This window comes from Salvia hispanica, chromosome 6 (genome assembly GCF_023119035.1).
Source record: "Salvia hispanica cultivar TCC Black 2014 chromosome 6, UniMelb_Shisp_WGS_1.0, whole genome shotgun sequence".
In the NCBI taxonomy this organism is placed as follows: domain Eukaryota; kingdom Viridiplantae; phylum Streptophyta; class Magnoliopsida; order Lamiales; family Lamiaceae; genus Salvia; species Salvia hispanica.
In genome coordinates this window covers 32,227,810-32,239,197 of record NC_062970.1, presented here as the reverse complement: position 1 = coordinate 32,239,197, position 11,388 = coordinate 32,227,810, and the positions used below count along the sequence as shown (strand labels likewise).

Genomic DNA, 11,388 nt, shown 5'->3' with positions numbered 1-11,388 from the left:
CTAACATCAACATATGTCACACAAGAGTATTTTGCCAACATACACACAACACACACGCACACACACTCGCCACACCCACACGCACACACACCACACACATGCATACATATTTCCATATCCCCTTTATCCCACTTTCACTCAACAAGATGCACGAGGGTTCAAGAATACCGATTAATCGGTTAGAAAGAAGAGGAATCGAGTAGAAAGAAGAAGATTAATATGAGAATACCTTTTTGAGAATAACGAACGGTAGAAACGAAGTAAAGACTTGGTTCTTCAAAAATCTTGAGGCTCAAACTCTAATTCTTCTCAAAGGATGAAAGTTATTGGAGTAAAGTAGAAGAAAATTGAGACAGAAGGAAAAGAGGGAGGGGGCGAAAATTGTGATGGCTAGGGTTAGAGGTTTCTCTTATTTATAGTGCTCAATAAGATCTGTAGGTAAATACTATAGAATATTTGGCAAGATTTGATTCTCTATACTTAATTAAAAACAAATATTGTGGAGTAGGGAGGAAGAAAAAGATCTAGGGTTCAAGCATGGGGATTTTCGAAATATATGACTTTTAATTAGCCAAGATTTTGTTTTGTATATTTTACGGAGTAGAATAAAATATCATGAAGCAAAATAAAAATAAAAATCCTCCCCATTGGTAAAAGAAATAGGCGTGTATTTGCTCCTTTAAATAAGGAATGGATCTTTAATGGCAAGATCTCCTTGAGGTATGAAAAGATTTGGTAGAATATTTAAATTCTAGGTATGGAAGGAAATCAATAAGGGATCAATTAAAAATAAAATAATTCTTCCTTCCCAAATATAGGTGATTTTCGAAAATCACCTTAAAACAATAGGGTTCGATTTTTCTTATTAGGAAATAGAGAATAATTGGGTTTTGGATTTAATTTGGATAAATATCCTAAGAATTAAATTAAATCCAGAAAATGAGATTTTCTCCACTAAGGCTATGATTTTCGAAAATTCCAAGGAAAAGGTTATGGAATAGTATCCTAAAAATCTCACTCACCCTTAAACAATTAAATCATCACATAATTTCACCTTTAATTCAAATATTCGCATGTCACGTCATATAATCAACAAGTTTGACTTTTCAAACTTCCAACGCAACCCTAAACCCGACTCGGTCATAACTTCGTTCCTCAATTAATTCACGTCTCCTAAGTCATAAATTAGGAAATAAATTTTTTGGCTCTAAAATTAGGGTTCAAAAAGTGGGGTGTTACAGTTTCCTCTCGATCTCTCTCGCAATTCTCTTGAAGATGGACTGCCCTTGGAGCTTTCCAACTTGAAGGAGCTTCAAGTTCTTGATCTTAGCCACAACATGCTGGCTGGGGCACAATTTGTGGCAAATTGCATATTTGGAAAGGAGAATTATGAAGAAGACGAGCGGCGCTGTTGATTTTTAAAAATAAATTTGGTCATTAACATTTCTTTATAGTTTTATTTTATGGAGTATTTAACTACTCCAACTGAACTTGTTTAAAAAAATACTATAATAAAAATAAAATTAGTTAAGGGCAAAACTAGAATCTTAATTTTTTTCACACATACCACCACTTCTCAAACCAAACATGATCCAATATATGAACCAAACGCCTTCAATCACAAAATGCTCGAAAAACTCATTTTCAAGGAACTCAGGTTTGTGTCTTACAAGGGTAATATTTTTTGTCAATTGAACACATACTTAAGCCGTATTGGAATATAATGCACTTCATTTACTCAATTTCGTTCTGATTCATATTGAACAAAATGCTTCAATGTTATGGAATTTGAATTCGGCACTAGTAACATAATAGTAGTACTATACTAATAAGACTTAGTGAGACTAAAGATGATAACCCGCCACTGGCTCCGCAGAACCACCGGAAAACGTTAAACCATAATTAATTCTGTAACTAAACCATATAAACTGATTCCATTCCAATCTCACAGGCCACGTAATGAAGCTAATAAAGAAGTGATACATGAACTTTATACAGCAATAAGATGGTAATCAGCCTCATTTTTTTGACGTTGCGTCCTTATTTATCTTACACACACTCACACACATACACTAAAACCATAAATCACACATATTGGCGAATTTTGGCGTCCTCCAATTCGCGGTTGGCACTGGTTTTCACAAGAGTAGAAGTCGTCTGCCCAAGAGTTGAAGAGTAATCCCAAGCTATGACGTCGAAGATGGCGACTTGGGGTCCGGTGGCGGCGGAGAGTCCGACTTCAACCTGCTGAGGAAGAATGGTGGTCAAGTCGTACACATAGCTCACCTCAAAAGTTTGTGAGCCTGCCGTTACGTGAACACTGATCAATTGGGAAGATTGGTGGTAGTTGATGCGGGCAGTCACCTCCTGCCCCAGAATTGCGGTTCCCACGTCGGTTCTGTTTTTGGAATCAACTGATCCAATGTCAATCCCAACATGACGATCACCCTGCCAATAGTATAAGGCGAGGTCAATTTCCACGGCAAAGACGGATGGATTCGTACCATTTATGTCAAAGATTCCAAAGCTCTCGCCAGGGGATCCGATTGGAGAGCCAACGGGCTGGATGAAGAAGGTGAAGCCATTGGCTGGGAATGGGTTAATTGGTGTAATGATGAATTTTACGGTGGTTTCTAGTTGGAACGGCGCTCCAACTTCCCAAAATTGGATGGGCTTGGAATACACGGCTCGGCCAGCACTCTGTTGCACCGGGAAACCCCAGCTGTCGATGTTGATCAGGCGGAGGTAGGTGGAGTCGGATGGGAAGTGGGTGTCGCCTTGGTAGAGTAGGTCGGTCGGCTGCTCGCCGTTGAAAGCATACGAGAAGGAGGTCGTCTGCGATTGCGCCGTATTGGCGATGTCAAGGAGCAAGGCTATGCAGGAAAGCAGTGAAATTAGGGTTTGAAGAAGCTTTGCCATGGTTTGATTATGTCTGTATTTTGTTCTTTTTGCTTTGGATTTGGTGGATGTTTGTGCCTTATCTAGCTTCTATTTATAGTAGACCAGGGCTTATTATATGGAGTACAACTTCTACACATTATCAAACACCTAACGTCACTTAATTTCCGTTTAATTAGTTGGAGGGAAGCCTGTCTTTTCCAACGTGTCGTGTGTTTTTGTCTTATCAATTGCTTCGTCCGTTCCACTTTCATTGTTTAATGTGATTTTTATTATTTTTGGCAATAGACTTTACAATTCACTAATTCATTCTCATTTATATTTTATTGTAAAATTAACATATAAAACTAACGCATATATTCTATTAACTTTTTCAACTTGCGTTTTATTACTTTCTTCGCTCCACAGTAGTAGAGGCATTTTTTTCAGCACGCAATCTAAGAATACTTGTGTTAAGTGAGTTAAGTAAAGAAAAATAAATTAAAAAAATGAAAAGATAAAGAGAAGAAGAGAGAATAAAGTAAGAGAAAAGAAATGTGTTGACTTTGGTTAGAAAATGAAATGGCTCCGCTATTATGTAACGTAACAAAATGCCACTATTGTGGAACGGAGTAAGTACATTTTTTAAAACTCGTGCCGGGTCATATTGGGGGAAGGAGGGAGTATCAAAATGTTACACTCAAATTATTAACACTACTCTACTTCCTCCATCCCAAATTACTTGAGTCATTATTTCATTTTGGACCATCCCAAGAGTAAATTTTCTTTTATGGCTAAAAACAAAATAGCTAATCTCACTTGCTTTAGTTTTTCTCTAATTTACTCTCTCTTCTCTGTCGTACTTTATTCACTTACCTACTTTATTTTGTCTTCATTTAATTTGACTAAACACAATTTTCTTAAATCTCATAAAAAAAACGCGTCAAGTAAAATTGAATGGATGGAGTATTATTTTATCCACCCTTCACTCTTTCTCTTTCATACTATACCAAAAATAGTCACATGAGTGGACAATAAGAGTTTTAATAAGAAATTGGTTAATTAAGTGAGAGAAGGAGAAAAAAGTGGGTAATTTATACTCCTTTCGTGTCTAAAAAATATGAACTATTTGCTTATTAGTTCAACCCTCAAAAGTATAAACTTCCATTCCTGATCCACCTTCTTCAGTGACATAGTACAATTTTAGGTGGAGTAATTGTAATCCCTATATTCCAAAACTTTTGACTCAATTTTGTTGGGACTGAAGGAGTATGTGATAAAGTAGAGTGGAAAAGATAATTATTTTTATGAAGTGAGAAGAGAGATAGAATTTATTTTTAAATATAAAAGTAGATATATATAATGAATAAAACAAACTAAAATTGAACTTGGGTGGAACGAAGGAAGTATAATTTGTTACGTTATGTCCTATATATTTATTTAAATTTAAATTGTATAAGTAACTTTGTTAAACTTGCATGTAAATGAGAACCTTGTGTTTTCATGATAAATTAATACTACTACAATCGTGTAGTATATAAACTACTTTTTCCTGAACGAAACTTCTGCTAGTCGTATGTTCTAAAATATTGTAGCGATATTGTAAAATAATTTTATTCTTTAAAACTTGAGTCCCTTCAAAAATTTATATTTTAAAGGGACAGAAGGAGTAATGCATTGCATTAAAAATTGAGTAATTCTTTCTTTTACTGTCTTTTCTCTTATTTTAAAACTTGAGTCCCTTCAAAAATTTAATTTTTAAAAGATGGACTGAGTAATGATTTGCATTATATATTCTTTCTTCTCCTTTCTTCTCTATTTATTTAAATCATTAAACAATATTTTTTTAATTTATGTATCTAAAAGAAGTATATCACTTGTAACGAGACATATATTGTATCCTTCCGTCCCAATTCAATTTGGTAAAAATTTTGTATAGAGATTAAAAAATTATATTAAATAGATTAAATAAAATAAATAAAACGGGAAGGGGAGGGAGGGAGGGAGAGAGAGAGAGTGAGAGAGAGAGAGATTTTATAATTTTTGTCAAAAAGAAAAGGGGAAAAGACTCAGCTTTTTAAGACGTTACAAAAAGGAATACGACTCAACTTTTTCGGAACGGATGTTTTCAAATTGCAACAATAATAATAATAATATTAATTGTGGTCTAATTAAACCCGTTATTATTGTTTAATAACTCAAGTAAAATATAAAATGATCTAAATGTATTATATATAATGCAGAAAAATAATATTATTGTTACTTTCAGATATTAATTCTTTTATTACTAACTCAAGTAAAATATAAAATGATCAAAATGCATTGGAGTAACGCCGAAATATTATACTAAGTACTATTATTGCTTTCGGATTTTAGTTCTTCACTTTTATTTAATACAAATAAACGACCAGGTGTTCAGCCCAGTAAATAAGATCTCTTTGTTAAATCTAATAAAAACAATAAATGCATTTATTTGCATTAATATAATATGAACAGCTCACCAAATTGGACTTTCTTTGTCATGTAGTAGAATTTTTTATTTTGTGCATAAAATATCGCGTGTTAAATTATTTGGGTTAATATAAAAAATCATTCCACGAGATAGGCAAATTTGTAACAATATCTAGTGCTGAAGTCATTTAGATTAGTATTGAAACCCCGCGTGTCATGCACGTCAAATTTTAATTGCTTTAATTTATTAAAATGTAATTAAGTCCCTAACTCATCCACTCATGCAGATCTAATGCATTGTTGGCAATAGTAGGGGCAAATTTCCTATCTCAAATGTCTCATATATAGTACTCCGTATAGTGCTTATTTTAGTCATACATACTCACACTTTATACTCGAGCATCTAACCTTACTCGAATTTCTGGCATAATCAATTACTATATTCATTACATAATGTCCTAAATATTCATATAAATAGTGTAAGGAAGATATAACATTGCTATACATGTAAAAAAAAAATCTTGTGTTAGTCGTGATAAATCATACTCCCTCCGATCCCTAATAAATGTCTCATATTTGATTAGTGCAGATTTTAGAGCATTAACAATGGAAGGGCCGATCGAGAAGCTTTGAGATCGGCCTTCATTACGGAAAAGAGCCAATCAAAGGCCCCTTGCATATGGCTGTTGGAACGGCCTCGGTCGATACCCCATTGGCCAATGATGGGCGCCATTGCGGGGATAGGGCCGATCATCGGTCCTTACATTTTTTTTTTTAAAAATTAAATTTTTTTTATTCCATATTTTCTATTATAAATACCCCATCCCCTTCTCTCATTTATAAATTTGCATCTCGTTGTATTCTTTTTTCCAATATTGTAATACAACGAAGATATGCGTTTTAATATTTTTGCAATTTATTTAATTTGATAGCATATTAAATATAGACGTGCACAAAAGAAAACAAAAATGAAATGGGAAGTGAGATAGGTTTTCCATTGCATGGAGATAGGCCCTTGAGTAAAATGCTGACATGGAAATAATAAAAAGAGAATGGACCTTTGGGAGGGCTCTTCCATTGCTTATGCTCTTAAAAAATTGTTTGGCTTTTGAAGGAAAGTGGATCAAAATAGTTTATAGAGTGGAAGTCCAACTTCTATGTATTAATTTTATATTGAGTGACGTGAGTTAGTGGAATATGTTCTCAACTTACCAAAAAAAGTGAAAATTCTAATAAGGAAATATGAGACATTTAAATGTGACCGAAGTGAGTATTGAGTATTATCATAAACTTTAATCGATTGTAATTTCTACCCAGAATAAAAATTCGATGAAATTAAACTCTAGTTTTTCCTAACTAAAATTTCACTAAAATTAAATTCTAAAATATTATAGAAATATCTCCGTCCCATAAAAATATGGTGTGTTTAGCACGGGAATTAAGACAAAATTTATAAAGTAAGAAAGATGGGGAGAATGTTATGGTAAAGTAAGAGAGAGGAGAAGGATGACAGTTAAAGTAGTGTTAGTGGATAGTGAGACTTACATTATTAAATTGATATAACTTTCCAAAAATGGAATGCACATAATTTTGTGGAACAGACGAAAATGGAATGTGCACATATTTTTATGGGACAGAGGGAGTAGAACTCCCTCGTTCCGGTTAAGATGATACATTTTTTTGGTCGGCACGGGATTTTATGAGTGGTTGGTTAATGTGACTAATTGAAGAGAGAGAGTGAGTGTAAGTATTAAATAGAGAGAGAGAGAGCTGAATATTTAATAGGAGAGAAAAAAAATGGTTGGATGAATTAATTGGAAAGAGAAAATTAACAAAAATAGAAATTTGTTATCCTGGTTGGGAGAAACTAAAAATGAAAGTGTATTATCTTAGTTTCGACGAAGGGAGTAAAACAATTTTATTCTTTGACTGCATATGTAATGATACAACAAGATGTTTAGTGAATTAAATGAAATGAGAATATAATAAGAAAATAAATACTCCATCCATCCGTACATGAAAAATAGTCATATTTTGACATTTTGGGATATTCATAAAAATTAGTCCCATTTCTAAAATGGAAATTTCCTTCTTTGACTTTACCTACGTTTTCTTCCCTCTTTCATACTTTAACTACTTTTTTCCCTATTTCTTTTTATTTATCCACTTTTTCTTCTTCTATCTCTTACTTTACAAAATTTTTTTATTAAACCGACTAAGGAGAGTATAATAGGTAAATAGAGTAAATAAAAGAAGATCACCACCCAATTTTTGTGGAACTGATGGGGAGGGGTAGGGTAACTTATCATTATAGTTAATCGCTGCAGCAGGCTATTGCTATGCCGTCAATCTGAATAAATTATAAACATAATTATTTTTATTAATAAAAAGTGAATATTTATTTGTAATTGGAGTATTTTAAGTACTTGTTCGTGTCAATAATATACTTGCTATATTTCAAAGGATTGATATGTCTATATAATATTGATAGATAATTGTTCGGCGTCCAAAATGTAATTATTGTATATCAAAGGAATGATATGTCTATATGCACATAGATAGATGTTTCTGTCGTTTATATATACGTTTATATAGGGTAGCATTAGAGTCCATCATTAATTATAGTTACAACTTACATCTAATCTTATGTTGCCACGTGGTACAACAAATGCTATATTGTAGAAACTGAAATGCAATATGTTGAATTAACGAAGTACACGAACAAGAAAGTTGCTCTAAGTATGAGAAGAATGTGGAATGGAGGTATAGCAAAAAGTGTGAACTTCTTATTGAATCATTAGAGAGAAAAACGAGCTGAAGTTACAACTGGTTGATCTACTTTCTATATAGCTATATACACTAGTTATACTCTAGCAATCAAGAGTGTATGCGAGCTACACCCAAACGGTTACAACAGCTAGAGCAACTAACTTCTAACGGCTAGAAGCCAGCTCATGAATGAACTTAAGTCCTGATTCCATACGCTGCAGCTCTACCTTACTCCCATGCATCCTAAGTTGTTGTGTATGACCATAATCTTCAACAATCTCCACCTTGGTTATTACAGTAACTCAGAAGCCTTGGTTAGCATCGTGTAAGTTTACCAGCCTGCAGCAGTACTCGAACTTCTCTTTACTTAGTGGCTTTGTAGGCATGTATGTCGAGTTGTGTGTTGTATCTATCTTTGCCACCCTTACTCTACCACTCTTCACCTCATCCCTTATAAAGTGAAGCCTTACATCAATGTGTTTGCTCCTCTCATGGAACATTTGGTGCCTTGCCAAACAAATAGCTCCACTATTGTCACAGTGGATTGTAACACCTTCTTGCTTTATTCCAAAGTCAGATATAAGCCCCATCAGCCACTTGCTCACTTTAACAGCCGAGGTCAGAGCCATATACTCTGCTTCAGTGGTAGATAATGCCACCACACTCTGCAAACTGGACTTCCAACACACAGCTGATCCAAACCAAGTAAAGATGTAGCCTGTCTGGGATCTTCTAGTGTCTAGGTTTGCTGCATAATCCGAGTCACAGAAGCCCATCAGAGGCTCCTTCTCTATTTCACCACCTCCTTTGAACAAGATTCCCAACCTATCAGATCCTCTCAGATATCTCATTTTCCACTTTAGAGCAGTCCAATGCTGTTTCCCAAAACCTGACATGTATCTGCTGGTGGTGCTAATGGCATGGGCTATATCTGGCCGCGTACAAATCATCATGTACATCATACTCCCAACTATGTTGGAGTATGGGATCAAATCCATTTCCTTCTTTTCTTCTTCACTTTCTGCCCTCTACTCCTTTGATAACTTGAAGTGAGCAACTAGTGGAGTAGAAGCCTTTCTCAGATTCTAAGTCTTGAATTTCTTTAGAGTCTTCTGAATGTAGTTAGTTTGAAACAACCACAGCTTCATATTGCCTCTATCTCTGACTATATCCATGCCAAGGATCCTTTTAGCAATGCCCAGATCCTTCATTTCAAAATGTTCTTTCAACTGAGCCTTCACAATCTATCTCATTGATGTTTGCACCAGCTATCAACATATCATCTACATAAAGTAGAAGATACATTGGCTCTTTGCCATTTTGTCACAAAAACACAACTATCATACTGAGATCTAGAGAACCCCAGATCCAAGAGACTCCCTCCAAACATTAGGTACCATTGCCTGCTACTTTGTTTGAGGCCATAAATGCTCTTCTTCAGCATACACACTTTCTCTTCAGATCCAGGAACCTCAAAGCCTTGAGGCTGTGTCATATACTCCCTCCGTCCCACTTAAAATGCAACATTTGGAAATCGGCACGAGATTTTATGTAGTGTTGTTTTGTGAGTTAATGAATAGAGGGTAAAGTAAGATAGATGAAAAAGTAGAGATATAGTTGTTTCTATTTTAGGAAACATTTCATTTTTAATGGGACAGTCAAAAAAGGAAAACGTTTCATTTTTAATGGGACAGGGGGAGTATATTGTTTCTTCCAGGTCCCCATTCAAAAATGCAGTTTTTACATCCAGCTGCTCCACTTCCCAGTTCCTTTTGGCCACAATAGACAGCAAAACTCTGATGGAGCTATGCTTAACAACTGGAGAGAAGACTTCATTAAAATCAATTCCTTCTTCTTGGTTGAAACCCTTTGCTACAAGCCTTGCTTTGAATCTTACATCTCCTAACTTAGAGGACTCAAGCTTCTTCTTGAACACCCATTTGCAACCAATCACTTTTCTGAACTGAGCTTTATCAACCAAGATCCATGTCTTATTCTTTATCAGTGAATCAATCTCATCTTTCATTGCTTGATATCAGAGCTTAGATTCTGCTACAGTAATTGCCTCAGTATAAGAGCCTGGCTCAGAGAATTCCATTTGTTCAGCAATGTGGAGAGCATAGAATATCTTAGAATCATCATATCTAGCTGGTGGCCTTATATTGGTTCTTCTTGTTCTATCTCTGGCCAAATGGTAATTTCTCAAATCATGACTCTGATCTTGATCATCTTGTTCTGGAGCACTTTCAACATCAGATTCTCCATTAGGATCCATGATCTCATTTTGATCCACACTTTTATTGCCAGATGCAACTTCCTCCACCTCAAAAAGAGCATCAGTTGAATCAGCAGGAGAGCTATTTTTACTTTTGAATTTTTGCTCCAGAAAGGGCATCTTCTCTTCTATGAATACCACATCCCTGCTCAACAATATCTTGTGTTGTCCAGACTCTATACACTAGAGCCTATAGCTTTTCACACCTTTCTGATAGCCCAAGATGATGCATTGTAGAGCTCTTGCATCAAGCTTACCTCTCTTCTGATGTGCAAAAACCTTGCAGCCAAAAGGTCTTAATTTGTTATAATCAGACTTTCCGCCATACCACCTTTCTTCTGGAATTGCTCCACCTATTCCAGAAGAAGGGCACTTATTGATGAGATATGCAGCTGTTGAAACTGTTTCAGCCCAGAAATCCTTGCCTACACCAGAGGAACTCAGCAAACATCTGAATCTTTCAAGTAAGGCGTGGTTCATTCTCTCTGCAATCCCATTCTGCTGAGGGTTTGCTGGACTGTTCTATGATGTTTGATTCCCTTCTCTTGACTGAACTTATCAAATTTTTTAGACAAATATTCAAGGCCATTGTTTGTTCTTAATATCTTTGGTGAAGTACCCTTCTCATTCTGTACTTCATTGAACCATATCTTGAATGTCTTAAAGGCATCACACGTTTCCCTCAAAATATAGACCCGAACCTTTCTAGACCAATCATCTATGATGGACATATAGTACTTTCCTCTACCTAGACTCTTAATAGAAGCTGACCCCCATAAATCTGAATGAATGTAATCAAGAGGTGAAGTTGAGGTATGCTTACCAGTTGGATATGAAAGCTTCTTGGCCTTTCCCAGCAAGCAATCCTCACATTGCTCCACTACTCTGATACATCAGCCTCAGTCAACCCCTTCTGTACCAAGGCTTTCAAACTTCCATTGGCCGGATGTCCAAGCCTTAGGTGACACCTTCTATGTTATGATGGAGTTAGACTCATTTTTTATCACAATAGCTTG

At 35.3% G+C, this 11,388-nt stretch overlaps 1 protein-coding gene across 1 annotated transcript; it reads right to left on the bottom strand.

The window, feature by feature from the left end:
- Positions 1 to 2,085: 2,085 nt before the first annotated feature.
- Positions 2,086 to 2,919, bottom strand: LOC125195153 (lectin CPL-like). The gene has a single exon (XM_048093345.1). The coding sequence runs from the start codon at positions 2,917 to 2,919 to the stop codon at positions 2,086 to 2,088; it is 834 nt and encodes a 277-aa protein (XP_047949302.1).
- Positions 2,920 to 11,388: the final 8,469 nt, after the last annotated feature.

Excerpts from the sequence above, each read along its gene's own strand:
- LOC125195153 (XM_048093345.1), bottom strand. The coding sequence starts at position 2,919 with ATGGCAAAGCTTCTTCAAACCCTAATTTCACTGCTTTCCTGCATAGCC.